We start from the raw sequence: 27,992 nt of genomic DNA on the forward strand, positions 1-27,992 counted from the left end.
CATTTTCCACTCTAGAGTAGTGAATTGGTATAATGTACTTTGTGTCGTAGGACTACGAAGGCGTTAAACATAATATGTCTCCTTTCCTGGCAGACGACGGTAGAATCAATTCCGGATGATCAGCAAAGAAAGCCAAATCTCCCAAACCACCACATTCGACCACGCACACGAAACTAGCCAGACCTCTCACGACAAAAGAATACGACTGGCGGGAAGATCGTGTACAATCACCTCCCTTGATCCATATCCACCATCACATCAGTATAGGCGTCCAACGATACCTTGTTCCAGCCCACACATACCTCCCAGCGACCATCACATCAAGCCACTTCGATGGAAGCAGCTTTGAATCGCTTGGGGCGGGCAACGGGAGCTTTGGCTGTTGGAACCTTCACCGTTTCGCAATGTTTGTACACGGTTGACGGCGGTGAACGCGCCGTCATGTTCGATACGCTTCGTGGAGGTATTTTACCGGATGTCCGTAAAGAAGGAACACACTTCATCGTACCTATCATCCAGCGTCCGGTAATTATGGACATTCGTACCAAGCCACGAGAGGTGCCGTCCGTGACTGGTACCAAGGATTTACAGATGGTGAATATCAAGCTTCGCGTATTGTGGCGACCCATAGAAGAGGAACTTCCCACTCTGTACCGTGAACTGGGCACAGATTTCGACGAGCGCGTTCTTCCTTCTATCGGAAACGAAGTCTTAAAATCTGTGGTTGCGCAGTACAATGCGGAAGAGCTTCTTTCCAAACGTGCCGAAGTGTCCGAGCGCATCAAGAACGAAATGATGAAACGTGCCAAACACTTTCATCTTACGCTGGACGACGTTTCCATTACGCATCTGACATTTGGTCGAGAATTTATGAAGGCTATCGAAGCCAAGCAGGTGGCCAGTCAGGAAGCGGAACGCCAGCAGTGGGTTGTGAAGAAAGCCGAACAGGAACGGCAGGCGATGGTGACTCGAGCGGAGGGTGAAGCCGAGTCGGCCCGTATCATCACAAAGGCGATGGAGAAGACGGGAAACGCGATTATTGAGGTGCGACGTATTGATGCAGCCAAGGAGATTGCGGGCAAGCTGGCGAACTCTCGCAACATTGTTTACTTGCCAAACACTGGCGGTGGTAGCGGCGGAGGGGGTAGTAGCTTGTTGCTCGGAATCGATTCTAAATAATTGGGGGAGGGCGAGAATCGTCTCCGTTCAATAAGCGTCTGAATGCGTCTACTTTATACCATTTGTACTGCCTTAAAAAGAATCTACGTTCGCGAAAGTACCGTACCTTGGAGTTATAGTAATTCTCGAAAGACTTCGTGGTAGTCTTCGGTATCCTATGTAGATAGTAGATACCAAATTTGGCTGCAGCTGGAACCAATCATTTGCAATCACGTTGCCAAACATTGGAAGAAAGTCTCGCCTATCCGCGAACGGCGGACATGCTGCCGAGTCCGGAGAAATTGGTGAAACGAGGAAAGGCTTTTGTCGACGACAGACAGACGGATTTGCGTTTCTATTCCGAGGACGCTGGTGGTAGACTTAATCTCAGAAATTCTCTGGCCGTTCGTTGCAAACGCGAATCCGACCATGGCCGTCGCAGATCACTAGCATTGGGGGGTCCACTGCCCCTTCCAAGGCCATCAGGGAGCATATCGAACCTCCCTGATCTTATACGATGAATTATAGGGTCGAAAGACGGTCGCGTACTGCTCCATCGACGGATGCGAACCTTCGATTGCCGCGTTGTTCGTTGGTTTGGCAAGAGCCTTCTCGTTGCGACTTTTTCATCAAGGCTGAAGTTAGTTTTTCCGCCGGTTTTTCGAACCAAGACTCTGGCTCACAATAAAAAAAATCCACACTTTTGACATTGATATTTACAATGGCCAGTCCAACCTCTGTTTATCTCTGCTATGATGCTCGCATGGCTCTGCACCGTCCTCCTCCCGGCTTTGCCGACGACGATGACGCCGTAGTTGTTGCTCACGGCGACCCCAGTGTCCCGGAAGCAGCAATTCCTCCCTGCTTCGAGCGAGCCTCGCGAATCGTCAGTCTCCACGACAAAATGTTATCACTCGAACGCCGTCTACTCGCTCGTAAAGAGTATTGTAACAGCGCCTACGATCGTTTCCACCGACAGCGATTCGTTCCCATCGCTCCCACTCCCTGCCAGCGAGGTACCATCGAACTCGCACATTCCTCCGATCACTACGACAACATGTTGCGTAGTAGATTTCTTTCCGACCAAGGCCTGCGCGACATGTGCGTCGATAATGATCTCTACTTTTGCAAGGATACTTTCGACGCCGCCTCGCTTTCCGTTGGTGGCGTCGTCAACTGCGTCGACGCCGTTCTCACCAACGAAGAAACAGGCTTTGGCCCCACCCGCGCCATTGCTTTGGTTCGCCCTCCGGGTCACCACGCTACTTGTGATGCCGCCATGGGCTTTTGCTACTTCAACAACATTGCCGTTGCCGCGAAACATGCCATACACGAGGGCCGGGCCGAACGCGTATTCGTGCTAGACTGGGATATTCACCACGGCAACGGTATCCAAGATATCACGTACGACGATCCGAACATTTTTTACATGTCTATTCATCGTGCGGCGTTTGGGACCAGTGCAGCGTCACAACGAGACTGGTTTTATCCGGGAACGGGGCACCCCGAAGAAGTGGGTTCCGGATTTGCAGCCGGAACCAACCTAAATATTGCCTGGGAAACCCGAGGAATGGGCAACGTGGAGTACGCTGCGGCCTTTCAAGAAGCCGTCTTACCGGTCGTTTCGGCTTTCCGACCCGACCTGATTCTGATTGCTTGTGGTCTAGACGCGGCAAGGGGCGATTTGTTGGGTGACTGTGGGCTTTCGCCCGATATGTTCTACATCATGACAAGGAGTGTCCTGGAAGCTGGCGGAATTCATACCCCGTTTGTGGTGGCCTTGGAAGGTGGGTACGATTTGGAAACCATGTCGACGTGTATGGAAGCGACGGCGTTGGCGCTCTTGGACGAGCCCTTTACCGAACACCCCTACGCCGCCACGGCCATGCGTTCGGATTCGGCGCGACACAAGGAACAATTTGATTTATTGCGCTATTGGGACCGAGAGGCCTTTGAAGCGGCCAAAAAGAAAAAGCGCAAAACGAAACGAGCTTTGGCGTCGATTCGAAAGTCCCTGCGAGCATTGACCAATACCGTCAAGGGACGGTGTCTCTTGGAGGGCCGCCGTTGGATTACGCCGCATCCGGTTCGAAATTTGATCACGCCGACGAGTAGCGTTGCACCTATTGTGCCGCTCTGTCATCGTCCCGTCCAGCCACGGCAAGACTACGCATTTTCTACTATCCTGGAAGGAAGCAGTATGGATGACGACGACGATAGCGAACCAGAATTGTGGTCGGTATACGGATACTCGTCTGCATGTCAGCGGCCGCTGTCCAACGCAAGCTACCCTTTCAAGAAAAGGAAGCTTATCGTTTGAGATACAATGCAGTACAAAAATCACTTAAAGATTACTTTGCTTTGCAATAGTTCGGCTCGGTGATGCACTCCTGGCAAAAAAACGTGGTGGTATCCATTGCCACGTTTGCATCCAAAGCCAGAATTGAAGATAGCACGCATGAAACCGGTTTCGACAGACCAAAAATTGAAGCTCGTGTCAGCGGAGATCGCAAAAGTCAAACGAACGTATCGCATTAACTTTTGACTGTGACATGCGAGTTTCAATTCACGACATGTAGTTGGAAGCAGACGTTTCCAGAGGCAAATTGGTATAAAACCTTTTTCGTGTTTCTTGGAAATGAGTATTGAAAGAAGGAACCCTGCGAGTATTCTGCTTTACAGTTATTTAGACCCACGAAATTGCAATCCGAATGATGTTGAGGTCGCTTCAAAAATGTCTTTTCTCCAAAGTGAAAACCTATAAATGACTCTGAAAATTGGGGTCATACTTTAGGTCACATGAGAGATCAATCAAAGGACATAAACACAGCTTTTCAAATATAAAAAACATGGTTTCGACAAGGATTCCGTCAGATCATCCCTGTAAAAACCTGTCTGTCGCGGCGAATTAGACATATTTCAAAAACATTTAATAGGCCTACTAGAGGGCACTTGAGTAGCTTCTACTAGAGGTATCAATGCGGTAATAAATTATTTCGCATTGCTGTTTGTCGATAATACATGATCAGAAACGACATGCTCCATTTAGATGGTTTAATGACCAATGACTGCATACGAAATTGTGCTCATTTAATAATTCTTGTTTGAATTCGGTCCTACTGTTCGACACGGAATGTCATACTCTAAAAATCCATCTGGCCTTGAAAATAACCACACGAACGCAAATCGTGCGCATCCGTAATATTACGAGAGACTCCTCGAAGAACGATTTTTTCCCGTTTCCCTTTGCAGTAGCTCACTCAAAAGTACAAGGACGATAACCATGAAGCCATCAGAGCCTTCCCAAGTCACACCTGATCAACTGACACTCTTTGACTACGTCGCTAGCGCTTTGAGCGAAGAAACAGATGATCGTATTCCAGCTTTGGGTAATTCCACACGAGGTTCGAGTGGGCTAGACGTTCCACATCGCAGTGGCGGTCGAGCAAATACAAACGGTCAAGCTCAGCGGCGTTTCCTAGCCAAAATTATCGAGGAGGCCTTATCACTTACCCGAGGGGACGAATTTCGTGGTGCATCAGCTCAAAGCGACTGCCACCGACGCCAACAGTGAAGAAAATCAGATCCGGGACATCATGACAAAGCGTTCAGATTCACTACACGGAAGCAATATTTGTCTGACCCGTCCACTCAGAGCAAGCGTGGAGAGGTTTTCAGCAAATTCCTATGATACAGTAACAAAGTAGATGCCAAATCAATCAGTCTCTTAGCTTTTTATGTGTATGTCTTTTAAGGAAATAATGTCGCTGTTCCAGACAGAAGCGGAAATGGTCGATTCGAGATAGTCTCGGTCACTCCTACCACTAGCCATTGCGGAAGCCACAGTACGTAGGCTCTCCTCTCTGGCATACAGGTCACTGTTCGCGACAAAGCGTGGCACGATTAAGCGTAGACGTAAGGACCTAACCCCATCAGCTGAACATTTTGCAATGCTCTCTGACACAGTCTTGGACGGAAGAAGCTAGCTAGTCCAATGATCAATATCGCGGTTATGATTAAATACGAGGCGTTCTAGCCTATCAAGCCATACTAGCTAGCATCGTTTCGTTCGCAAATGATCATTTCGGCCATCGTGAGAAAGGCCTTCGTTCGGTATAGATTCTCCGTGAATTCCGTATTGGGTGAGAAATTCTGCGAAGTTCTAGGCACGGTGGATATTTTCAGCTCCAAACACGGTTTCGTGAAAGGCCTATCGATCCACAAGGCCTTCTTCGTTCGATCAGGGACTACTGCGACACGAAAAAACGTCAAAGAAGGACAATGTGGAAAATTATACTTATTCACGTTGTCTGTAGTGGCGATGGGCAGACGTGCATCAGCGTCCATTTTCATGTATATCCGACGAATGACAATTTTAATAGTCAAAGCAAACGAATAATGCAACCCAGCAGTATTTTTCGTCAAGGATTTGCTTCAGATCTTCTGACCCCGCGACGATCACTTCCCCTGACTTGACATTTATCGATGGTCGCATAAACAGCATTTATTGCCTCTAAAATTCAGGCATGAGCAAGCCCCTGGGTATTGCACAAACTGGCGTGGATGAGTCTGTCGTACCAGAAGATCCGAGCGAACTTCTGAGATTCCGGCTCACTGCGTTTCTCAGGGAGCTTTTCCTGACCGTGAACTGCACGATGTGCGTGCCGATGTATTCGATGCTAATTTGGATGTCTATTTATTGCACTCTGATTTACTTCGCGCCCACCATACCGATTCGTATGGTCGTCTTATCGTACGCCGTCTATTGCGTGTTCGACGAGACTCCAAGACTCGGCGTCCGGTGGCTATCCTACCAACAGATCGACTGGCTACGCCGAAATATCTTCTTTCAGTTGGTGGCTCGTTACTTTCCCGTGAGTTTGCACAAAACACAAGACCTGGATTCTGAGCAAGGCCCGTACATTTTTCTATATCATCCACACGGAATTATTGGCATGGGCGTGAACACGGCCATGAACATGAATGGATGCCATTTCGACAAGGTATTTCCTGGCATTAAACGGTGGGCCGTAACCTTAAATGCTTCGTTCTATGCTCCTATTTTTCGAGAATGGATGATATGCTTGGGTATCATTTCGGCCAACAAGAAGACGCTAAAGCGAAAACTTTCACAAAAAGAATCGATCGTGTTAGTCCCGGGCGGCGCGGCCGAAGCGCTACACGCACACCGTAGTAATTTCAAGCTGCAAATATTAAGTCGGAAAGGATTCGTTCGGTTGGCTTTAGAGACTAGAGCAAAACCGATCCCCTGCTTGGGATTTGGTGAGAACGAGGCGTTTGATACACTGTACGTGGCCGACGAGGAAAAAGGATCGTGGCTCTGGCAAGCCCAGTTACAATTGGAAAAGATTTTAAGCTTTTCGACTCCCTTTATTACGTGGCCGGTTCCGAACCGACATCCAATTCATGTGGTAATAGGTAAACCTTTAGTTTTTCCCGAAATGAAGAAAGGTCTCCGATACGAAGAGTACGTCGATCAGTGTCACGACTCGTACTTGGAAGCGCTTCGCGAACTCTACAGCGACAATAAGGCCAAGTATGGCTATCAAGACATGCCACTGCAATTTGTCTAACAATACCTGTAAATGCGGTTACTCGTTGCGTTAAGTTTGACTAAGGAGTAGGCAAAGGGGTTTGGAACCCGTGCAATCAGTATCTCAATGAATATACGACTCGTCTTTCTCTATTTCTCTCCAAAGATCGGCTTTTCGTTGTCCCAATTTTTGGGATCGTGAAACCAGCTCATTGTCATATTGGTGTATAAAAGTGGTCGCTCCACGTCGACACTTCTATTCGCGAGCCCCATGTGCAGGATTCGGCAGTCAAATAGTAAGCAATCCCCCAAATCCATTGCCGGTCGAACCAAGTGTTTCCAGAGCTCCGCATGATTAATATGTTGGTCGTTGCAGTATTTCGCCGTGAAGTCGAGACGGTGCGATCCGTGTATCAACGCAGTTTGCCCTACCTTGTCGTGGACGGCCGATCCCGGTGTGAACACATTAATGTAGTGAGCCGGCAAGCACGATTGGTGTTCGAACAAATGAGGTGTGTCGGAGTGCAAGGCTTGCTCGGCGGCCCCGGGTAAAGTGACAATACCCCCGACAATGCCGACACGCAAATCTTGGTAGGAAGCGTCCGGACCCCGGCCTTGGAAGTTGTAGCGACCAAAATTGCCGGATGCCAACGATTCGTCTTTTGGATTCATGACGCGCCGGACGATTTCTAGAATATTGGCATTGCCCCGCAAGAAGTGCTGTGGGTTGGACGAATCAAGTTCCGCGGTAGCGGTTATGGTCCAAGGCTGATTACCTTTTGTACCGCGCTTGCGTCGCAAGCTTGGTCCACCACGTATATCCATGCGTAAGTCTTCCCGCATGGAAAGTTCTCGATACGAAGTGGGATCATTTTTCGATTGGTGTGGATGATAGATATCGACTTGGTCTCGTTCCAGTAAAATGTTGGCCGCCTCGTGCAAGTCTCCCAGAACTGCACACCCCCATTCTCGACACGTTGCACGGTCCAGTAGTTGCGGTAGTAGACAATAACCGTACTTTTGTACCGCAGCGACTGCCTTTTGCACGGTATGAGACGTTAAGGTTTGGGCTGCGCGTTCGGCAGTCGACAAGACCACGGTAGCGTCGGTGACGCGGCGCAGTTCCTGGTTTAGAGAGTGATTGGACGGTAACCAGGGACAATTGGAGGTCTGGATGGGGCACGGCCATGTGTGTATTGCCGCATACGCCACGCCACTGGCTTTCGACACGAACACGTGGATTTGGTCGTTGCGATTCCATTGCAGCGGGTCGGTGGCATCGATTCGCTCGCGATCGGCAACGAGACAACCACCCGGAACCAATTGTTGTTGAGCGTCTAGTAGAGAATTGTTGTCGGCGTTTGTGCTACTGTTCGCGTTCCCCAACAGTACAATAGCATCGAAGTGTTGCGGACCGTCCGCCGTTGTCGCGCCCCCCAACCGGAAGCCGTGTCGATGCAAAGCAGCACTCCATACGTTCGCGCGACTCGAAAGCTCGGCTTCGTCTCCATTCACCGAGTTTCGTACGTCGACCGATCGATCGGATAAGGCTAATTGGGGATTGTCTTTGAGAAAGAGTTGCGTCAAGTAGACGGCTACCGCTTCGGCGTCCGTGCGGTCGACGGTATTATTGTTGTTGTTGTCGTTGTCGTCATCTGCTTCACTGTCACTGCCAAAGGCATCCCAGGGGTCTGGATCGTTCCCATTTGCCATGGAAGGTCACACTAGCGAGTCGTCCTCTCTCGTTGGTGCGGGTTCGACGCGAGGAAGGGAACGAACGAACTGTGCACCGAGCAGGAATTTGGACGGAATGTTGCAACTGTGAGGGCACGACTTTGGACCGTGTGTCACTGTCGTGTCCCACTAGCTCGTTTTATAGTAGGTGATTGTGCTTTTCTGTGTCTTGTTCTTATGCGGTATACTGGACCGTCTGTTTGGCGATTGGCAAATGGTGATTGTGCTTCGTCTGATCCCGACGTCAACGGAACCGCGTACTCTATGAACCATCGAAGGTAACCCTACCGTACCCTACCGTGCCGTCCCGTACCCGTGTTCCACACCTGCCCTCGCATCCTGTTCTGTGTGTTTGTGTGTTCAGGATCCAGGGACACACGTCCCTCCACGATCCGCTTTCCACCCGTATGTAAATGTGTATGTACCGTATTCGAAATCCTTCCCCCCATTCCTTTTCTCGCTCGTACCCTCAGCTGTGCCCCCCACCATGACGACCGCGTCGCGACCGCGGGATCGTCGTTGGTCGGTTGCGACCGAGCGGGAGGCGACGCGTCGGCGGGTCTCGGCGATGCGGGCCGGGGAAACCGCGTCGCAGCGTGCCGTGCGGCTCGCCCAGGCGCGGATCCGGGCGGCGCAACGACGTGCCCGTGAAACGCCAACGGAGCGGCGGGATCGGTTGGAGCGGGGGCGTCTCCGGGCGGCACAGCGGCGGGCGAACGAGTCCGAGAAGGAACGCCGTGCGCGGTTGGAAGAAGGACGACTCCGGGCTGCGGAACGGCGAGCGCGGGAAGAGCCGCAGACATCCGGATCCGCGACTACGGCACGTTCCCAGAATCCGGCAGTCACATCGAGGACTGGGGCCGGCGGCAACAAACGTGCTCGTCCGGCTCCGGCGAAGAAACCTAGAAGTCGTACCGTTCCCAAGGAGGGCGGAGGGCGTCCCCGGAAGAAGAAAAAGCCAGCGTCGGCAACCAACAGTAAACCTACCAAGCAACCCAGACGCAACAAGGTGGTGCCAACGAAAGAATCGCGTCAGTTGGAGGCTCGCATGGAGAAAGCGCGTGCCCGGGCTGCCCAAATTCGTGCCAACGAATCGGAATACGAACGACAGCTTCGACTGGAAAAGTCTCGCGCGAGAACGGCTCGTATCCGGGCCAACGAAACGGAAGAGCAACGTCTCGCACGGCTCGAACGGTCTCGCATTCGAGCCGCGCAAATACGTGCCTCGGAGACTAAAGAACAGAGAGAGCTTCGTCTGGAGCAAAACAGGATTCGAACGGCTAGATTGCGCGCCAAGAAGGCGCAAGAACAACAGCAACAGCAAATTTTGTCCGACGCTGAGCATAGTGGTGCATCTCGCGATGAACAAAGCGTCGGGTCCGACGATGCGCAAAGCGGGCTCTCGGACGACGCACAAAGCATCGTCTCCGAGGATGTACACAGCGGAGTGTCCGACGATTCACGCGGTGCAACCTCAGACGACTAGTGAGATAGGTGACGAGAAATGCAAACCCACAATAGACTTGGTATTGATAGTAACAGCGGCCCCCGTGGGGAAAAGCTACCGTAACTCCGAAAGTTGGAAAGGAATCTTCAAATTAGCGACACAATTGTCGGCGGTGGCGAAAAATGCTAACTGTAAATGGACGAACCCAACGGACGAAGCATGAGTACGCCAATTCGCATCCTACGGTAAAGCTCCGAAAAGCCTGCTTTTCGATTCTGGAAATGACGACCAAGTTGATCATTTACCGAGCAAACGCCGCCGCAGAAGTAATGTGGCAACGACAAGCGTACCCATCCGAAAAAGTCTAACCTAACGCAAATTTTTATTGTATAGTATTGTAAATTCGGCAAAAAGCTCATAGAGAAGCGCTAGCAGGTTCGTTTCGACTCCTCATCCAAATCGTGCGGCACTTTCGCATCCTTCGTGTCGCCTACCTTACCAGAAATGTCATCTTGTACACCTTCTTCTTCGTCATCCGCATCTTCCGTTCCCGGAACAATCGTCCAGCATGGCCCACATTTGAGGCCCACTTTATGATCATCAATGTTTACGGTGATTAAGGCAGCAATAGCACTGCAGGCGGTCCCCGCAAAGAAGCAAGCCGCCAAGGCTGCCACCGCATCATTGCCAGAGTAATCGTTAACTTTTTCACCCACGTACGTATACAGCAAACCGCTACCGAGTGTACCGAAGAGTCTTCCCATTGCGTTATTCATGTAATAAAGGCCGACCGAGACGGCAACCTTTTCCTTGGCGGCGTAGTTAACCACCAAGAATGAATGAATGGACGAGTTTATCGCAAACACTACGGCGAACGCAATGATCACCGTTACGAGAAAGGCCGTCATACCCGAAACGTCGTAAGAATCAAACATGTCGGACCCTTGCAACACAATGGCTGCGACCAGCGTTGGTAGACAATTAAGGCTTCCCCACAAAACTTCGGTCAGCTTGTTGGGCGGTGTTTGTCGCAGCGGTCCCGTTACAAGCTGTGGAGTCCAGGATTGCACTTGCCCGTACAAAATTATGTATCCACCCAAAAAGGCTCCAACAATGACCCGATCCATCGCCAATCCACCGCAACCGCCACCAACGTTCAAGTTCTCACAGAATCCTTGTGTACCACAGACGGCATTTGTGGTACAATCTGAGTCCATCGCACACATATCGATGCCAAGTCCATCACAGGAAGGACTCCGTAAGAAAAAGGGCAACGGAACCTCGAACCAGAAATCACGTGATGCGAACAAAAATAGCCGCGCAATCGAAAGCACGTTAAGATTGTGATTGTCGAAGCAGAAAACATCTCTCCAGGACGCGTTCTTAGACTTCGTTGTACCCAGACTACTATCCAGTCCAAGAATTGCCCATGGCATGGCCAACACAATCAAACCCATCATGACCGCCAGCGCGAGCTCGTACTTGATCTGAATCAACAAGGAGCCCACAAAGTATCCGACCCCCTTCAATGAGTTTTTAAAGCCCGTCAAGAGGCTGACGAGCTTAAAGAGTTGGGTTTCCTGTTCTTCTGGCGTAACGAGTTTTGTCACCGTCTTTCCTCCTAGTTTGGTCAAGTCTTTGGCAATCCCGGCAAACATTTGGGCAATCGTTACGTACACGATTGCCTGCGTTCGGGTCCATTCGTCCTTCCAACCAAACAGTAGACCATAGGAGAATAGCTGCAAGGCCAGTCCACTAACAAGAGTCAATTTGATCCCCCAGCGAGCCCCCATGACACCAGCAGCGAGATTGGTAAAGACTCCAGCTAGTTCGTAGAGCGTGAACATGAACGCGACCTGGAGAGCAGAAAAGTTCTTGTTGTACGCGTGCAATAATACAATCATTCGAATGGCTCCATCGGTAATGGTGAAGAGGAGATAAGATGAAGAAATAATGACAAAGGGACGCAGAGCTTTGCTACGTGCGGCTTTCATAAACGATTGTTTCGGATGAGACGTTGGTTGGTCGAGAGACACCTTGGTCTCGTCGAGGCCATCCATACCGACACCCTCGGTCTTCTCCAAGAGCAAAGACGATGGGAGCACAAACTGCTCGTCTTCTATGCATTTGCTATCAGAGAGAGGAACTGTCATGTTATCCTTGCTTTCGCTATTTGATCCCTTTTGCTAAAGAAAATTTTGGTTTTTGTTTTATAAAAGAATCCGGTGGCAGCAAAGGGGGGAAGGTACTGCTACGCCAAGTTCCAAGATTCGCGCAGAACTATCTGCTCGTGGCAAATTTGTAGAATCTTGCGTGTGTTCTCCCCTGAGGTACTACTAGTAAGGACGTAAAAGTGGTAAGAATGGAATCGTGCGCCAGCAATAATTTCCTCATGGTCCGCCACCAGCGAAGGTCCAACTTCAAACCAATTGCTGGAAGTTGGTCCGAAATGTGATGATGGGTTTACAAACGCCTCACTGCCTAAGCGTACTGGCTGAATCTTGAAGATTTGCATTTCCGATGACTAGGAGGATTTGTAATAAACTCATTTGTCCATGTTCTGGTATTTCATACTGAACGGCGTCATCTCCACGTTGTTTTCAGTTTCCCAATTAACAGTAAGGATTCTGATCTATTTCGGAAAAACCTGAACTAATGTAACTACGTATATGATACCACGTTTTCATTATTTTGCTGGGGTACCCTCATTAGGGGGGGGGAGGCTGACGCGGAGTTCAAGCTACTAGAGTCGTCGGATGATAGACGACAGAATTTCATCGAAGTGTCTGGCCGGTGCTCGAGAAGTCTTCACATTCTGGTTCTGCAAAGTTGCTGATCTCATCATGTTCATTCGTTTCTGGGAAGGGAAGGCAACATCTATTTCCACATTTGCATTTCTTACCGTTCCATTGCCTTTTGTAGGTGCCGTACCGAAAGTCGTATAAAGTCGACCTCAATGTCGGGAGTCTTTTTAAGTAATGTGGACGACTACTTGGCACCGTCGCAAGCCTGTGTGAATCCTCTCTTTAGCACCGACAAAAAGAAAGACGACGAGAAGAAAAGTGGAGTTGTGGGAACCCTCTCCAATGGTAACCATGCCAACGACGACCCGAACAGCTTCGACACCGCTGCTGCCTCGGAGAACCCAGCGATTGTCCCAAGGAAACGGGTGCGTCGTCGTCTTCCTGCAGCAATCACCGCTTCTTCCGACTGGACACCCAGAGTCCCGAAGGATCCGGTGCAGGCGTCCATTGCTGACTGCTTGGCCTGCTCCGGTTGCGTCACGACGGCTGAGACGGTCTTGCTGGAAACGCAACACAGTGTCGTAGCTTTGAAAGAGCTGATTGCGAAAAAAGAAAACGATCGTCCCAAAATCGTGGCGACCATTTCTCCCGCCGCTTGGGCCGATTTGCATCGTCATCTCAGTCGTGAATTCAACTGCTCCCCTAGCCTGTCGCTATCGGCGCAGCAACGATGGACTATTCTATTATGGAGAGCGCTGAAGATTTCGAGCGTCTTGGACGGCAACATACCTTTGGCTTGGTCATTGGAGGAAGCGGCGTTGGAATTCTGTCGCGCTTATAAACGAAAGCAAACCACGAACGATCCGGACGCCATGGCAGTTGACGTTCCCCAAGACGAGCTTTGGCAGCAGCAGCTTATTCCTTCTTTTGCAGAATCACGATCGCAGTCGCAGTACTACGTCAATGGGGAAACAAAAACGGTTTATCATGATGGCGGTGCTCAGCAAGCAGGCAGCTTGCCCTTATTGTCGGGGTCTTGTCCAGCCGTGGTCTGCCTGGTCGAAAAGTCAACGCACAAGGCAGTGCCTCATTTGGCAACGACCAAATCACCATTGGCTTTGGCCGGTGAGTTTTGGAAACGGCAACATTTTGACAAGCACACCTCCCTTCCACGACAAGAGTACTATCATGTGGCTATCATGCCATGCCACGACAAGAAGCTAGAGGCTTCACGAAAAGACTTTGAGGATGAAAGCGGCAAGGATGTGGATATTGTAATCACGACGCAGGAATGTATGAGGCTAATTCAGGAACTGCTGGATGTATCAATCGACGATATAGTGAAATGCTTCCGTGAATTACCTCTGGCAACATTATCGGATTGTACGTCGTTCACGAAAGCTGCGGAGCCCGTATTGATAGCAGATTCCAACAGTCACTGTATCACGACGCTAACCACAGAAGATGCAGAAATCTCTTCAAATGCTGCCTTCACGTTGGGTTCCGGTGGCTATGCGTCCTTCATATTTGCTTATGCTGCCAAGCGTCTGTTCGGAGTGCAGCTGGATGCCCACGAATTGCCCTGGGAACCAGTCGGTCCCGACCAGGCAGGGAGAGTCAGTGCCCGAGTTGCCGCCTCGACTCAGCGACGGCGTGATTACTATCACGTGGCACTATATAGAAGCCAAGACGGAAATTTCACAACCAATGCCAACCTGAGTAGCGATAGTAAGCCTATCTTACACTTTGCGATTGCGTACGGGATGCAAACGCTTCAGCGTGTTCTTAAGCCATACACTTCGGAACACTTGCAATCAGGGATCGGATACGACTACGTGGAAGCTATGGCGTGTCCTAGCGGTTGCGTCAATGGTGGCGGCCAGATTCGGACATCGGCACGGGAGACTCCCACAGAAACTCGGTTTCGCGTTGGTACTACACAAACACTGCTGCGGGTCCCGCAAATGAACGAGTCGAGCGGTCGCACGCAGTTGGGGGCAGGAAGCTCGCTGCATACGCGCTATCACATTGTACCGCCCTTGCAACATAGCCTCGGAGCGGCAGCGGGGGTTCCCGTCAAGGATACACAGTGGTAGGCCGCTCTGCAAATAGAGAGCTTTATGTGGAATAAGTCAACTTAACGAGGTCTCTTCGCGTTAGAGAGCCACATTTATTGGGTTTTACGTTTAGGTTTCCCCGAACTCGCGCCGAGTAAGAAATCGTCCTGGTCCCCGTATGTTTTACGCGGCATGCGCTTGCCAAGAAGTCGCTTTTCCACAGTGTCTAATTCGGACTTGTGCGACTGCAAAAACAACTCCAGATTCTCAGCTTCTTGTCGTAGTGTTTTTGCCATGGATTCGCCGTCCTGTTTTTGGCCCGGATTGGGAGGATTTTGCAGACCAAACTGCGCAAGCAGCATATCTTGTTCCCGGGCCTCCAAACTGGGATCGCCAATTGCGAGACGAAAAAAGGCTCGGAGTCCGTACATGACCAAGAAATACCAGCTAACGCTACTCACGTATGAAGATTCCAGGTCCGGGAGTTCCGCTAGACCCTTTTGAAACATGTCCTTGAACCCAGCCGTCAGAGGAAAAGGCACTTTGAGGAGAATGAACCCGGAGAAAAAGTGCTGAATGCCCTGCATCATGACCATACTGTAGACGCGTACTATGAGTGAGTCGAAATTTGGACAAGATTTGGATTGATTCATCGTACCTACGAGTGAAGCGTCACAAAGATGGTATCTAGCGATGAACATTCGCACTTACTTTTGTACCATAAAGACCATGTTTCCCTTGAGCATTCCCAGCGGATTATTCAGCATGGCTGACATTGGGTCATCGTCGGAAGAATCTGCCTTTTTCTGCTGCTCCGCTTCGGCCCATTCGGCTTCCTGTTGCAGGAGTGCCGCGTAATGTTGTTTTCGTACATGCCACTGCCAAGTGGAAATGTAGTGTGATGCTCCGGAGCGAATCCGCACCGTTTGCGCTAACAGATTCTGAGAACGCTGTGCAATAACGGGCATTGGCTGCTTTTCGCCTTGCAACAATAAACCAACATAATGTCGCAACAAACCAGCAGCTACCATTATCACAAAGAGTGGCAAAACGACCCAGTCGCGAATATCTGGATCCAGTAATAGCGTCGTCATAATAGTCTGATTTGGTCGTTACGCGAATGCTTCAGCAACTGTACCCAAAGTTGTGGGCGATATGAGCACAAGCCAAGAGCTGTGCAAAGCCGCGGCCACTTTGTCGTCGTTCGAGCGCGTTTTGCCATTGTCGAGAGACAGCGCGATGATCGGAAATCGGCAGCTCCATTTCGGTTGACCTACAGACGCGACCTGCGATTTTATGTCCGGGTTTTGTCATATTGAAAGCGCTCTGGTATCTCTTTACCTACGAGAATTCGTTGTTTGCCGATCCTCAAACGAAAAAGGTATGGTAGATGCATTGTGTCAAAAATAAATTAAAAAAACCACATATTGCAAAATTGATATAATGCAATAGAAACAAATAAAAGAACACAATGTTTCTATGCTGTTCCAGATTGGTTTGTCAGTGTCAACTCCTACCAGCTCGACACGTCATATCGAATCAACTGCCTTGAATATTGCAGAATTGGTTGACATATATCCACAATCCACAATCCACAATCCTAACCAACCTCACTGACAGTGAATCAAACACAACTCTCTTTACTGTATCAACCACATCAAGATGACTTCTTGGATATGGATGGAAGGCACAGATGTTGCCATTGCAGATCCGATTGCGGCACTTGACGATCACGACGATCGTCCCTCGGTCAAAGATCTCATTGAAGAAAACCGCGAGCATATCGACAAAATCAAAGCAGAGATCGCTGAAGATTCGCACTATAATCCTACAAAGCATGATGATCTATGGCTTCTTCGTTTCCTGCTGAGCCACAAAAAGAAGCTGACGCCCTCCGTTAAGGCAGCGAGGACCACGCTTGCCTTTCGGCACGAACACAGGCTCGACGCCGAAGATCTTCGGGACTACCCAATGGATCGGACTACAGTCAAGTGTCCGCCGGGTAGCATTATCCTTGAAGACTTGAAAGCTTTCATGAGGAACGTTGCGGAAAACTTAATTACCTACGGAATTCCAGATCCACGACGTGGAGTGGTAGGGTACCTGTGTTTGGGAGGTGTTGACCAAAATTTGCTCGTTGAACATCTTGACGAGAAAGCGTGGCTCGGTGCCATGTGCTTCCTTTCGGAATGGACTCATCAGTGGCTGGATTATATCACGCGCACCACGGGCCGGCTTACGAAAACGGTTCGCCTTTTGGATACGGAATTTTATAAAATATCTAATTTTAGTCGCGAGGGATCACGACGAGATGGGGTAGTTGCCAATCAAATGGAAGACTGCTATCCTCAACTGCTAGAAAAGATTTTCCTTTGCAATCCTCCGGTATGGGCACAGGTACCTTGGCGAGTTATGCGACCATTTCTGCCCAAGCGGGTGGTTACTAAAATTGACTTCATCTCTCCCAGAAGGAACCAAAAGGAGAAGAAACGACTCTCCGATATGTTTCGGAGGAGAACCTTGCGGCACGTTTCGGCGGCAAAATAGATGACTGGCCCGTCAGCTTTGAGAATCCAAAAGTGAAATAAATTGGAAGATGACCACTAAAGAATGGGAACAACAATCCTCCGAGAGAATACTTGACGAGAATATGTGCTACTTTACGATTTGGACGAACTGAACGTGACCCAATTGCCGTACCCTGGTTCCGACTTCAAACTGCTTCTCAGGAAACAAGCTAATTGACAGCGTGGCCTCTGGGCGGCATTGTCAAGTTTTGTGGCGGAGATTTGGAATTGCTTTTCGCCAATTTACAATTAATTCCCACACAGCGACTTACATGTATATATATATAGAGTATTTTCGGCCTTACAAACACCGAGATTCAATCGCTTGCTTATTTTTCTAAACACGGCAGTGACCACGATTTAATCCCGGGCTCGTAAATTCCAGGCATGCGCGAGGTATTCCCGTACAATTCCAAAGCTCCACAACGAAACTTGGTAATGCCGCCCAGAGGCCACGCTGTCAATTTGCTTGTTTTCGGGGATGCTGCACCTTCCAACCAATACGCTATTCCTTGATCACACGGAGCATGGCTTACAATACACAAGTTACCCTTTGTAATGTGTAGTAATTCACGCATTGTTTTGGCGCATCGACGCAGCAATGCCTCTTCCGACTCCGGGAACTCGGGGGCATCCTTGCTGCCATCGGCAGGATTGACCGACACATAATCGGCATTCACGGTTGCATACAGCAAAGCGAGCGCGGAAGTTGATTTCGGTTGAGTGCGATTGCCTGCCTCATCAACCAACAACGAAGGCGTCTGCCATTCCGTCAAGCCCTCTTCGATATGGACAGGGCAGCCACAGGCCTGGGCAATCCTGTGAGCGGTTTCCGTCGTTCGTAAAAAAGGCGAAGCATACACCACCGTAGGCTTATCCGCAGCGGATGCGATGCAGTTCGCTATGGCGATAGCGTGGTCCACGCCTTCGGTCGGGTCGATCGGACCTGTTCGTAGAACGAGTGTGAGTAACAGCGTGCGTTCACAAAGAAGGGCACGGAAAGGGATCAAAAGTGAGCAGCGATTTTCTCGGGGAATATGCCGAAACATGTGACTTACTGTCATATGGTCCCTTATTTTCCACCAACGGGAACTTGGTCAGCCCGTAGCGCACAATCCAAATGCTCTGATTTTCGGTAGCCATCGTCAAAGTTTGATATCAGCATACAGAGCCTGACTCTGAAAGTGGGCTTTAAAATAGGATTCCTGGAATGCGGAGTTTCTATTTTGATATTATTCCGAGAGTCAATGCCGGCGCATTGCAAAAGAAAGGAGGAACTCGAAGCCTTACTGCGTAATTGGAAGTGTGATTCTGAAGAATTCGGGAGCATGGGTAACCTTTCCTGTCTAGTGATGTCCATTGCTCTAGTTTATAGAATTTACGTGTACTTTGCAAGGATGAGACTCACTGCCTACGACATAAATGTTGTTGGTTCGCAGAGTCGCTCCCGAAACGTGGATTGTTCACGAAAGCATTTCTATTGTTAGTGTCATCAAACAGTTTATGTTAGGGGAGACAACTTCTTTCCGTCTATTCGGACATGCACTCACAGTCAACAGCATTGTCGACCGCTGGCTCATGTTAAAAAGGGGAGGGGAATTTGTGTTCCCACGGTTGCTGGTGTACGCATTACGCGTCCACGGAGCCTTCTTCGGTCATTCCCCCACGCACCGCCCGTCCGCGGGCGACGCCTCCGTTGGCGCACAGGACCAAGGGTAAACGCGGGGCGGGTGTACCGGGATGCGACACGCTTGGACCGGGCTGAATACGGTTGGCACAGGCCACGTGGGCCCGCTTGTGACAATCGTCAGTACCGCACTGGCAATTCTTCATAAGTCCGAAAGAAGCCTTGAAGCAGACGCAGCAGGTGGGACTAGGGGTGGTGGTGTTTGCGTCGGAAGAAGCCGTTTCGGGAGACATGGTAGCGGCGGATTTGGAGGAGCTTGACAAGGGTGGAATAGCAAAGGGCAGGGGCGTTTTGGCCGCGCCTGTACTGTACTGCCAGGAGGCAATCTCGGGCGACACCATACTCTGCGGGTGACTTCCGTCCGACTGTGCCGATAGGGCTTCGGCCGCGCGCAACTGGCGCTCCAAAGAAACGAGTTGAGTTTTGAGCGCCGCGATTTGCTTCTCCGACGCAGTCTTGTCGGCGCGCAACCGTTGTATTTCTTCCTCGGTGGCTTCCGCCTGAATTTTGAGCGCCTGTGTTTGCTTTTCTGCCTTGGTCAAGGCTTCGTGAAGACGGGTCGTATCTTCGCGGGACTTGACTTGCTGAGTTTGTAGTTGTTCGTGCAGGGTTTGGTTGGAATCGCGAAGGACCTGAATGGTATCGGTGAGTTCGGTCTGCGTCTGCATCGCTTGCTCTTGCGAGGCAGTCGCTTCCACCAGGAGCGACTGTGCCTGACGCCATTCTTGTTCCACTTTCTCGGCTCGCTGCTTGCGGGCAATCTCCATTGCTTGGCGTTCGTCCATTGCGTGATGCGCTTGCTGGAGGTCCATTTCTGCTTGCTGGAGGGTTTGCTGCAGGGAACTCTTTTCCTGCTGCCAGCTTGTTTGATTGTTGCGCAATTCTTGGGATTCGGTTTGCGATTGTTGTGCAGCCTGATGGGCGCGTAGTAGTTCGAATTCTTTGCGGACTAGATTGGCTTCCACAGCCGAGGCTGTCTGCTCCAACTGCTGTTGTTCCTGATGCAGCAGATGGGAGGCTCGTTTGGTTTCCTCCACGACCGTTTGGAGCGACTGGAGTGTATCGGCGAGAGTCGCCGCCGTGGCTTCGGCCGCGTCGGCATCTTCCCGGGCCTTGGCGGCGTTGGTACCGGCAATGCGGAGTGCGGCTGACGTGCGCTGCAATCGCTGTTGGGTCGCCTGCGCTTCCTCCCGCAAACTGGCGTTGGTTGCTTGGAGGGTGGACGTTTGCGATTGCGCGTCTTTGAGTTGCTACCGAGAGAGAAAAAAAAAAGATGGATTAGGTGTGAGAGAATGGTGCTGCGTACACATTACAAGCTTGTATTACATACACGTATACACACGTGTTCATACACTGGTGTTCGTGTGTGGACGTACCCGGGTGAGCCGCAGGACTTCCGCCGTCTTTTCGCGTGCTAGTTCGGCGGCGTGGGGCTGGGATTGGTCCGGCGTGTTGGATTCGTGGCCGGGCGTCGCAGCGGCGGTCGTAGAGCTGGTCCGGGAGGCATCGTGGGGAGGCTGTCGTTCGGCGTGTCGGACGGCTTGTTGGACGGCATCGTCCAAGAAGGCCTTGAGTTGGGCTCCGTGTCGGACAAAGCCTTGCCAGGACGTTGTCGGGATGGCAAAGGCTCCACTACGGGTCTGTCGACGACGCTTGTGTGTACCGGTGCCGGACGTAAGGGTGGGAGTATCTCTGGACGTGGGGCTATCTCGTCGATCGAGCAAGGGCGCCGTCTCGGCATCTTCCGCGCCGTCCTCGTCGTCGGCAGAATACTCTTCCCTTGGATCAAATACGTTCGGCGACTGTCGCGGAGGAGCAGGACTATTGTTGTTGGTGGTGTTGTTCGTGAGCACTTTACTGGTATCGTCGAGATCGACGCAGCGAGAGACGTTGGGATTGACGTTGGCGGCATTTTCTTTCTCCCCCGTGATCGTTTCCGTAGTCGACGGCATTGTGACGACGCTCTGTGCAGGGTCGACTGGCATTGGGATCCGAAAAGATGTCGTGAAAGGTGTAAGGATAGTATAGTATAGTATAGAATACAGTGCACTGTAAGGTGTACGCGCGGATACGATCGGGCTCCGTGTGTATCACAAGGTGGGCAACGGGGAATGTCGCATTGCCGAGGACGAACGAACGAACGAACGAATGGGAGGCAACCCAACCGGTACCGTTGGGTGTGGGACGGGCCTCGTCGGGTGTGGAACAAGTCGTCCGCGACGGCTGCTGGTCGCCGTGCTCGCGGTTTCGGCGCGAACCACCGAACTGTCGTCCCAGGCGGGCGCGCGCATACCTACATCCGTGTTCATTTTGTCGTGTCGTAGGTTGTGTCAATCTGCGATGCGCATCGCCGAAGGACTCCACATCTTTTTATATAAATATTCGTCACTTAATATACGAAAAATCCTAAGCAAACCGCCGAACGGACATTTCTCGCAAACAACGGATTGCGGCGCTTCACATTTTCGTACCGTGACTTTATACACCGCGGAAATCGCTCGCTCGCCGTCGATGGCTCGATCGATCGATCCAATACAGATAGAGATACCTATACCTACCTACTTCTCCACCTATCTTGTGTCTACCGAACGTGACTACAAATACCTACACACACACACAGAATTGTCACACACTTGCACTCATACACACAAACATAACTTGACACACTGACGACACGTTGAGCCGTAGTTCAGTCGGGTTGTGTGAGTCGATAGTCGACACCATAGATTACGCCAGTTCCGAAGACAGTCAAGGGTGTGAAGAGATCGCTCACCATTTGTACACAACAAGCTCTGAGAACGATCCACCCTCACCCCTTGTTGTTGACACAAGCCCACAGAGTGTGGATTGTTCTGGATTCCTCGGTGACCTTTACTCGCTGGCCGAGACTGTTTGGGACGCCTCGCTTCAGTTCGTCTCCATGGATTGTACCGTACCGCAGTCATCGTCGCCAACCGTCGTATTGTCGCCTACGACGACAACGTCAAGTACGTCCACACCTATCAAGGATTCGCCGACAACTGCCAAGGAAGTCACCGCCCTCGTAGCCTGGTTGCAGACCTTTCCCTCCTTTGACTATCAACTCGTTCAGCCAGGTGAAATTGACGCGGCGGATCGACTCTGGGATGTCTTGGATCAACTCCCCACCGTACGGTACGTATCAACAGTCACGTCGAAGCAGCTCAAAACACGTGCACACCAAGTCGTGGACAGCAGCAGAGAGGTGGATATACAGCTGCCCCCGTATCACTGACCCTCTTTATTTTCTCACGTACACATTCTCAAATACACACACACATTACAGTGCTATTTGGACAGTAGGACAACAAGTTTGTGAGGATGATTCCTTAAACGACGACGAAAACACCAATTTTAACGAACCGTCCAAGATTTGGACGTCTCTGCTCTTGCTGACGGCGCAGCGGGCACGTCCTTCGTCCACCGCCAACGAAAAACTCACCCCACACCGGCTCAAGTGTCACGTTCTCGCCAATTTACTCGATTGTGCCGTTGCCGCACCGAATCTCAACCACCGACGGACCTACATTGAGCGCATCATGACCCTGGAAAGGGTCACGCAGAAGACACTCATGGCGCTCATTGAACAACGGGGACGTAGGAGTTCCAGTAGTAGAGGTAGTAGAACAAGGACCAGCAGTACCAAGAAACGATCGCCACAGCGCTCGGCCCGATTGTCGAGTTCCATCAGTCGCCATGCCACTCCGCCGGTCCCACAATCGACGCCACCAGTGTTGCGTTCCTCCCTCCGCTGCAACGCGACGCCACCCGTGGATCCCCACGAACCACCCCCCACGCCAGTGCGCAGCAACACCAAGGATAGTCGCTCCCACTCGTTGGCCTTTGGCCACAGCCCCACCGCGACTGGATTTTCGCCTCCCCCCAGTAAGCGCTTGCTCGATTCCGAACCCCGTTACGCAAACTCGTCGGCGCCGGGCTTTCTCAGTCCGGGTACGCTGGACTCGCCCGCACGGGTACAGTCCATCGTGCGCGACCTCCAACACCGTAACGAGTCCTTGCAGTCCCTCGTGGATGCGGCGCAGTCTCGTGAAGAAGAGGTCCGTGCGCAAATGGAGCAGAAAGAACAGCAACAGCGCAAGCACATGATGCAGATCGAGTCGGCAGCTCGACAGAAGCAACTAGAGCAGGAAGGAACCCTACAGTCGAAATTGGAATCACTCCAACGGGAACTGCAGGTCGCAAAGGAACAGGCTGAGTCCGGACAACAGGCCCAACGTGAACTCATGGCGGCCCGTGAAGAAATGGAAGTCATGCAGAGCAGCCAGCAAGCTTGGAACGCCACAAATGAAAAGCTGAACAAGTTTCGCGACAAGGTTACCGAACTATCCGATGTGAAGGAGGCACTCGCGCGGGAACAGGCCCAACACGGTAAGGCGGTCGATGAGTTGGTCCGTCTCGAAACCGAGGTCCAGAATTTGCAAAACACAAAACGGCAGCTAGACGACTATAAAATTCGTGCTATTGAGGCGGAGGTTCAGCTGGTGGAATGCCAGGATCATATGCGACGTATGGAGCAGCAAGCTTCCGATAGCTCTGATCGGAACGGCCACCTCTGGAAGGAAAGTGTCACACAAAAGGCGCAAATGGAAGAACTCGTCGCTCGTATTCAAGAAGAAACGCAGGCCAACATGGACGCGGTAGCAAACGGCGACGGCGTCGGTGTTGGGATCAGCGAGCTGAATCCGGAACTTCAGCAGGAACTCGTGCGGTTGCGGAATGAAAACTTACAATTGCGCGCGTTTGCCGCCAAGCGACAGAATGACGCGGTTGAGGAGTTGGAAGCACGCTTGGATGATTCTCAGCGGTTGGCCAATCGGTACAAGGAAGAATTTCTGTCGACCAAGGAGAGTTTGGTGGAAACGCAAACTCTGCTTGGTGATATTCAACAGCGGGAAGCCAAGCTATCGGTGGATCTAGACGAGTGGAAGCAGAGAGCCACGGATGCCGAGGCTCTGGGTCGTATCCTGGATGAAAAACTCACACAGTGTCGGGAGAAATGCGAAGAAACCAAGGAGGAATTGTCGGATACCACCAACCAAGCACAAGAGTTGCGCCGAGAAAAAGAGGAATTGCAATCCCAACTGGAATCCTCCAACAGCGAGTTGGCCCAACGTTTCCAACACCAGGAGCAGTTGGAGTCGGAGCTGGAAGAGACCAGGAAATGTCTCGAAAAGGCGGAGCAAAAGATTGAGGATCTCCGGGAAGATGTCAAAACGTGGGAAGCTCAAACAATGGAATTCGACTTGGACCTGCGCAAAGCGGCGGACGAGCTCAAAGAGTCCGAACAGACCATGGCCGCCACAAAAATTCTGCTTGCGGAGTCTCAACAACGGGCCGACAAGTTGAATAGTCAAATCGAGCAGCTCAAGGAAGAACATGAAAAACTCAGAGATCAGTCAGAAGAAGACAAGCAAGCCAATCAAGTTGCCATAAAGGAGGCACACGACTCGTTGGAAACCACACGTCTTGTGCTTGTCGCAAAGGCACAGAAAGAGCAAGATGTACTTCAGTCAAATATGAATAAACTGTTGGAAGACGAGCGCAAGGCCTCGCGTCGGAAGGAAGACGAGGCCAGTCGCAAGTTAGATGAGGTACTGGAACGTAGTCGGAACGAAATCAACGATCTCCAAAAACGTATGGCAACGTCGCTCAAGAACTCACGAGCGGAGGCGCAGGATCGCATGGATCGTATCAAGGGCGAGTATCAATCAGAAATGGAATCCGCTCGGAAAGAGATTGCCGACGCCAAGGAAACCACAGACAACGTGATTCGCAAAGGGCGCGCAATGCTCGAGGAAGCAAAAAAACGGGCGATGGAAGACTATTCTAAGTTACGTGGGGAGATCAAGAGTGTTGAAGAGGAACGTGACGCCATCAAAAAGGAAAAGGAGGAACTGGAGTGCTCCCTCCGTAGGAAGGTTAGTTCGTTGCAGCATGAGCTCAACTTATCGGTAGCCCAGATCAACGACTTTACTCGTGAAACAGACGAGCTTCAGGAAAACATTAGGAAAGCCGAGCGGGACAAATATAAGCTACAAGAAGACAATGACCGTTATCGTCGACAACTGGGAGGAAGATACGGAGCAGATGGCAAGGTACAATCGCAACTGGAAAAGCTACAGAAGGAGTACAATTTGGTACTCGACGAGAATCGAAATCTGAAAAAACAAGGTCGTTTCGGTGGTCAAGAGGGACTGAGCTCCATTTCGGAAAACGGGGAAGGTGATGGATCTCGCTCCTATTCACGCAGCGGAACGAGCCGTTCGACTATTTCGCAGCTTCGTCGTGAATACGAGGAAACCATCGAGGCCTTGAACGACGAAAAACGAGAGTTGGTCATGCGCAATTCGGCAGCAATTACGGACGTGCAGAAAGCAGAGCAACGTGCATGGGAGCGCGAGCAGGAAGTGACCAGGATGCAAGACGAAATGACGTCCCTTAAGTTGGCTTTGCAACGGGTCGAATTTGCGAACGACCGCTCCCTGGATACAGTGCAGCGGTCGCCGAAGGATCTTTCCTTCTTCAGTGCTCAAGACCGCAGTCCAGGTCTTCTCACCCCTGAAGGCTGCCCTGAAAGTCCCGGAATGAAGGCCAACGGGTTGTCTTCTGCTGCAAAGCGCAGTCCATCTATCCTACGCGCCATGCGTCAAAAAAATGCACGCGAGGCTGCTCTTCGCGGTCAGTTTACATCGTTCACTGCTTCCCCAGAACGCAGCGGTCGTCGTCTGTCGACGAACAGTACTCCGCCTCGCCCAGCCTCGTTCTCGCCTGGAAGCAAGACGCTTGAACCCACGCAGACACGCGAAGTAATTCAGAATCGATCGAGTCCTGGACAGCGCAGATCGTCGACTGGATCGTACGGTAGTCCTCAGGCCAAGATGGCTTCTGACGTTTTCAACCTAGGGATCACCACCAATAATTATACCAACAGGATTCCAGACACGAAGTCGCAGCCTTCCTCTTTGATGCAACACGTACGCGCCGATGAGCAAGACGCCGACGAAAACGGACAACCTGAATGTCAACAGAGCTGACATGTTTTACTTGGAACAAAGGACTTCTCCATCCACCCGGAGGGACATAGATCCATAACAACATAACGAGTTCGTGTTTTCGTGTTTCCTATATGACTTTAAAGACTGACTTAGAGACGGCTTCCGCTCCCTGTGGTATTCGACTACATGCACAAGGGCCGGAATCGGAATTGACTTTGCAATGACAGTGAGTAACGAAGCGTTGTCCGCTGCCAGCACAAGTTACTAAAGGGTTTCCCGGCGGTGTGTATCATTGCGTGCGAACCAATAATCCTCTAGTGGACAAATTGAGAATGTCAATTTTCACAACGCTGAATTTTGGTATTTTCGAAACCCCCATTCGAGCTATGATCGTAGCGTCGGTTTCGGCTCGTCCGATACCTGCAATTCAATCCCCACTTCATTAGCTTTGGCAATATCAGGTCGGTATTCGTAAACTGCCATACCAAGTCCTTCTTCTGTAAAACACGTTTTGACTGAGTTTTGCCAGAAGAAGAATAGAGGTCGACCACTTTCGTCCAGTTTAGGCTGTAAACCATCCTTGACGATTTGCTCGAAAAAGCGTTTGCGGATACTTGCAATGGCCACATCTTGCGGACCGCCGGCATACGGGACGGTTGCTACTTGGCGGCGGGGTTGGAGAACGTATTTCGCATCCGGGTCAATATTTTCTGGCGTTTCTTGATCTGGTTGGGGCAGCAGCAAAGATGGGTTCGTCAAGAACTCGACTCCAAGGGGAATGGTCCATTTTAGGTTTACATTTCCATCCGAGCCAGGCCTAATTTGCACTTCAGTTGGTGAGGTCGGTACGTAGCGTTGCTTCTGCGGTCCCATGGTTTTGACCACACACGAAAATCCGTGGTTGGGGATGAGACCGGCGTTGTTGTCCTCACGGGTGCCAAGATCCTTCATGGTCGGCTGCAGCACCAGTTGGGGAGGAATATCGTATACTTTATAAGGGGCCAAAGGAGACGTTTTTACAGAAAGTTTGGGCATGACTTCGGTCGACGGTGTCATACCGATGTGGTATACGTCCCAGAATCGCGGAAAAACCTGACGGGCAATACTCGCCGTCAAATCCGTATCGTCCAAACTGTCAACTTGTCGCGTAATTTGCTTCCGCTCATTGACTGTTACTTCCGATGTTCCCGTGATGAGAACGCGCGGCTCCCAGAATATGGGCCACGCCAAGGAAATGGTCCAGCGCAAGACAAACGTCGAATCGGAAACGCGTGTCCCCGAAACAACGGCAACGTCTAGACGTCGGTAAAATTCGAGAGCGGCTTCCAGTTCTTGCAGTGGCGATAAACCGCCATCACCTTTGCGCGACAGAGGAGTCGTCCACTCCAGCGCACTGGATACGTAGGTATACTGCTGACTGGAAGCATCGGCTGGAATCTCGGCCCCTTCGTACAATGCAGCGTTGATTTGGACCTGCAAGCTTTGTGCCAAAGCAGCAACGTCGATATCCAAAAAGGCATCTCGATCCATAAATCGATCGTACGTGGTAGCTTTAGGCAGAATGGTGTCAACCGCATCACTGGTTGTATCTGGAACGAAAGTGGCGATACCGGCTTCCGCTTCGGCGACGGGGTCGAAAAATTCTTCTTTTTCCTTGTTGCCACCGAAAAACTGTGACCCTTCGACTTTGACCATTTTTTCTTCTTCCAGAACCGCTTCGGAGGAATCAACCTGACGCCGTTGCTTTTGCGGTTGGGCGAGCAAATGCGTCGTCAAAGTACCCCTCGAAGGAATGGAAGGAGCAACGGAGCCTATTCTTTGGGTCGACGTGGTTCGACCGGTCGGCGTCGCCAACCAGGCGTCAACATTTGGCATCCAGGCACATACACATGACGACAAGAGGAAACGAGCTATTGGTCCAATGAATCTCATAGTAGAGCAATTGGAACGTTTTACAGTGATGGTTGTAGAACGGGTCACGACACCTTGTCGCTCCTGACCCTTAGGATA

The 27,992-nt window shown here is 51.0% G+C and overlaps 4 protein-coding genes across 4 annotated transcripts; 2 read left to right on the forward strand and 2 right to left on the reverse strand.

Annotated features, from left to right (window-relative positions):
• The first annotated feature begins 240 nt into the window (after positions 1–240).
• On the forward strand, positions 241–10,944 carry PHATRDRAFT_54960 (predicted protein). Its single transcript, XM_002183321.1, has 4 exons — positions 241–1,129; positions 3,794–3,808; positions 4,590–4,599; positions 10,513–10,944. Exons 1-2 carry the CDS (start codon positions 334–336, stop codon positions 3,805–3,807), a joined length of 810 nt encoding a protein of 269 aa, XP_002183357.1. The 5' UTR covers positions 241–333; the 3' UTR covers position 3,808; positions 4,590–4,599; positions 10,513–10,944.
• A 1,814-nt stretch (positions 10,945–12,758) lies between these two features.
• Positions 12,759–14,797, forward strand: PHATRDRAFT_48846 (predicted protein). The gene has a single exon (XM_002183322.1). It carries the CDS (start codon positions 12,850–12,852, stop codon positions 14,731–14,733), a length of 1,884 nt encoding a protein of 627 aa, XP_002183358.1. The 5' UTR covers positions 12,759–12,849; the 3' UTR covers positions 14,734–14,797.
• A 2-nt stretch (positions 14,798–14,799) lies between these two features.
• PHATRDRAFT_22797 (predicted protein) lies at positions 14,800–15,788 on the reverse strand (the record flags this gene model as incomplete). The annotated part of the gene is made up of 2 exons (XM_002183452.1): positions 14,800–15,291; positions 15,406–15,788. 2 exons carry the CDS (start codon positions 15,786–15,788, stop codon positions 14,808–14,810), a joined length of 867 nt encoding a protein of 288 aa, XP_002183488.1. The 3' UTR covers positions 14,800–14,807.
• A 10,305-nt stretch (positions 15,789–26,093) lies between these two features.
• On the reverse strand, positions 26,094–27,857 carry PHATRDRAFT_48850 (predicted protein; the record flags this gene model as incomplete). The annotated part of the gene is made up of 1 exon (XM_002183453.1): positions 26,094–27,857. One exon carries the CDS (start codon positions 27,855–27,857, stop codon positions 26,367–26,369), a length of 1,491 nt encoding a protein of 496 aa, XP_002183489.1. The 3' UTR covers positions 26,094–26,366.
• Positions 27,858–27,992: the final 135 nt, after the last annotated feature.

This window comes from Phaeodactylum tricornutum, chromosome 19 (assembly GCF_000150955.2).
Source record: "Phaeodactylum tricornutum CCAP 1055/1 chromosome 19, whole genome shotgun sequence".
NCBI lineage: Eukaryota > Bacillariophyta > Bacillariophyceae > Surirellales > Neidiaceae > Phaeodactylum > Phaeodactylum tricornutum.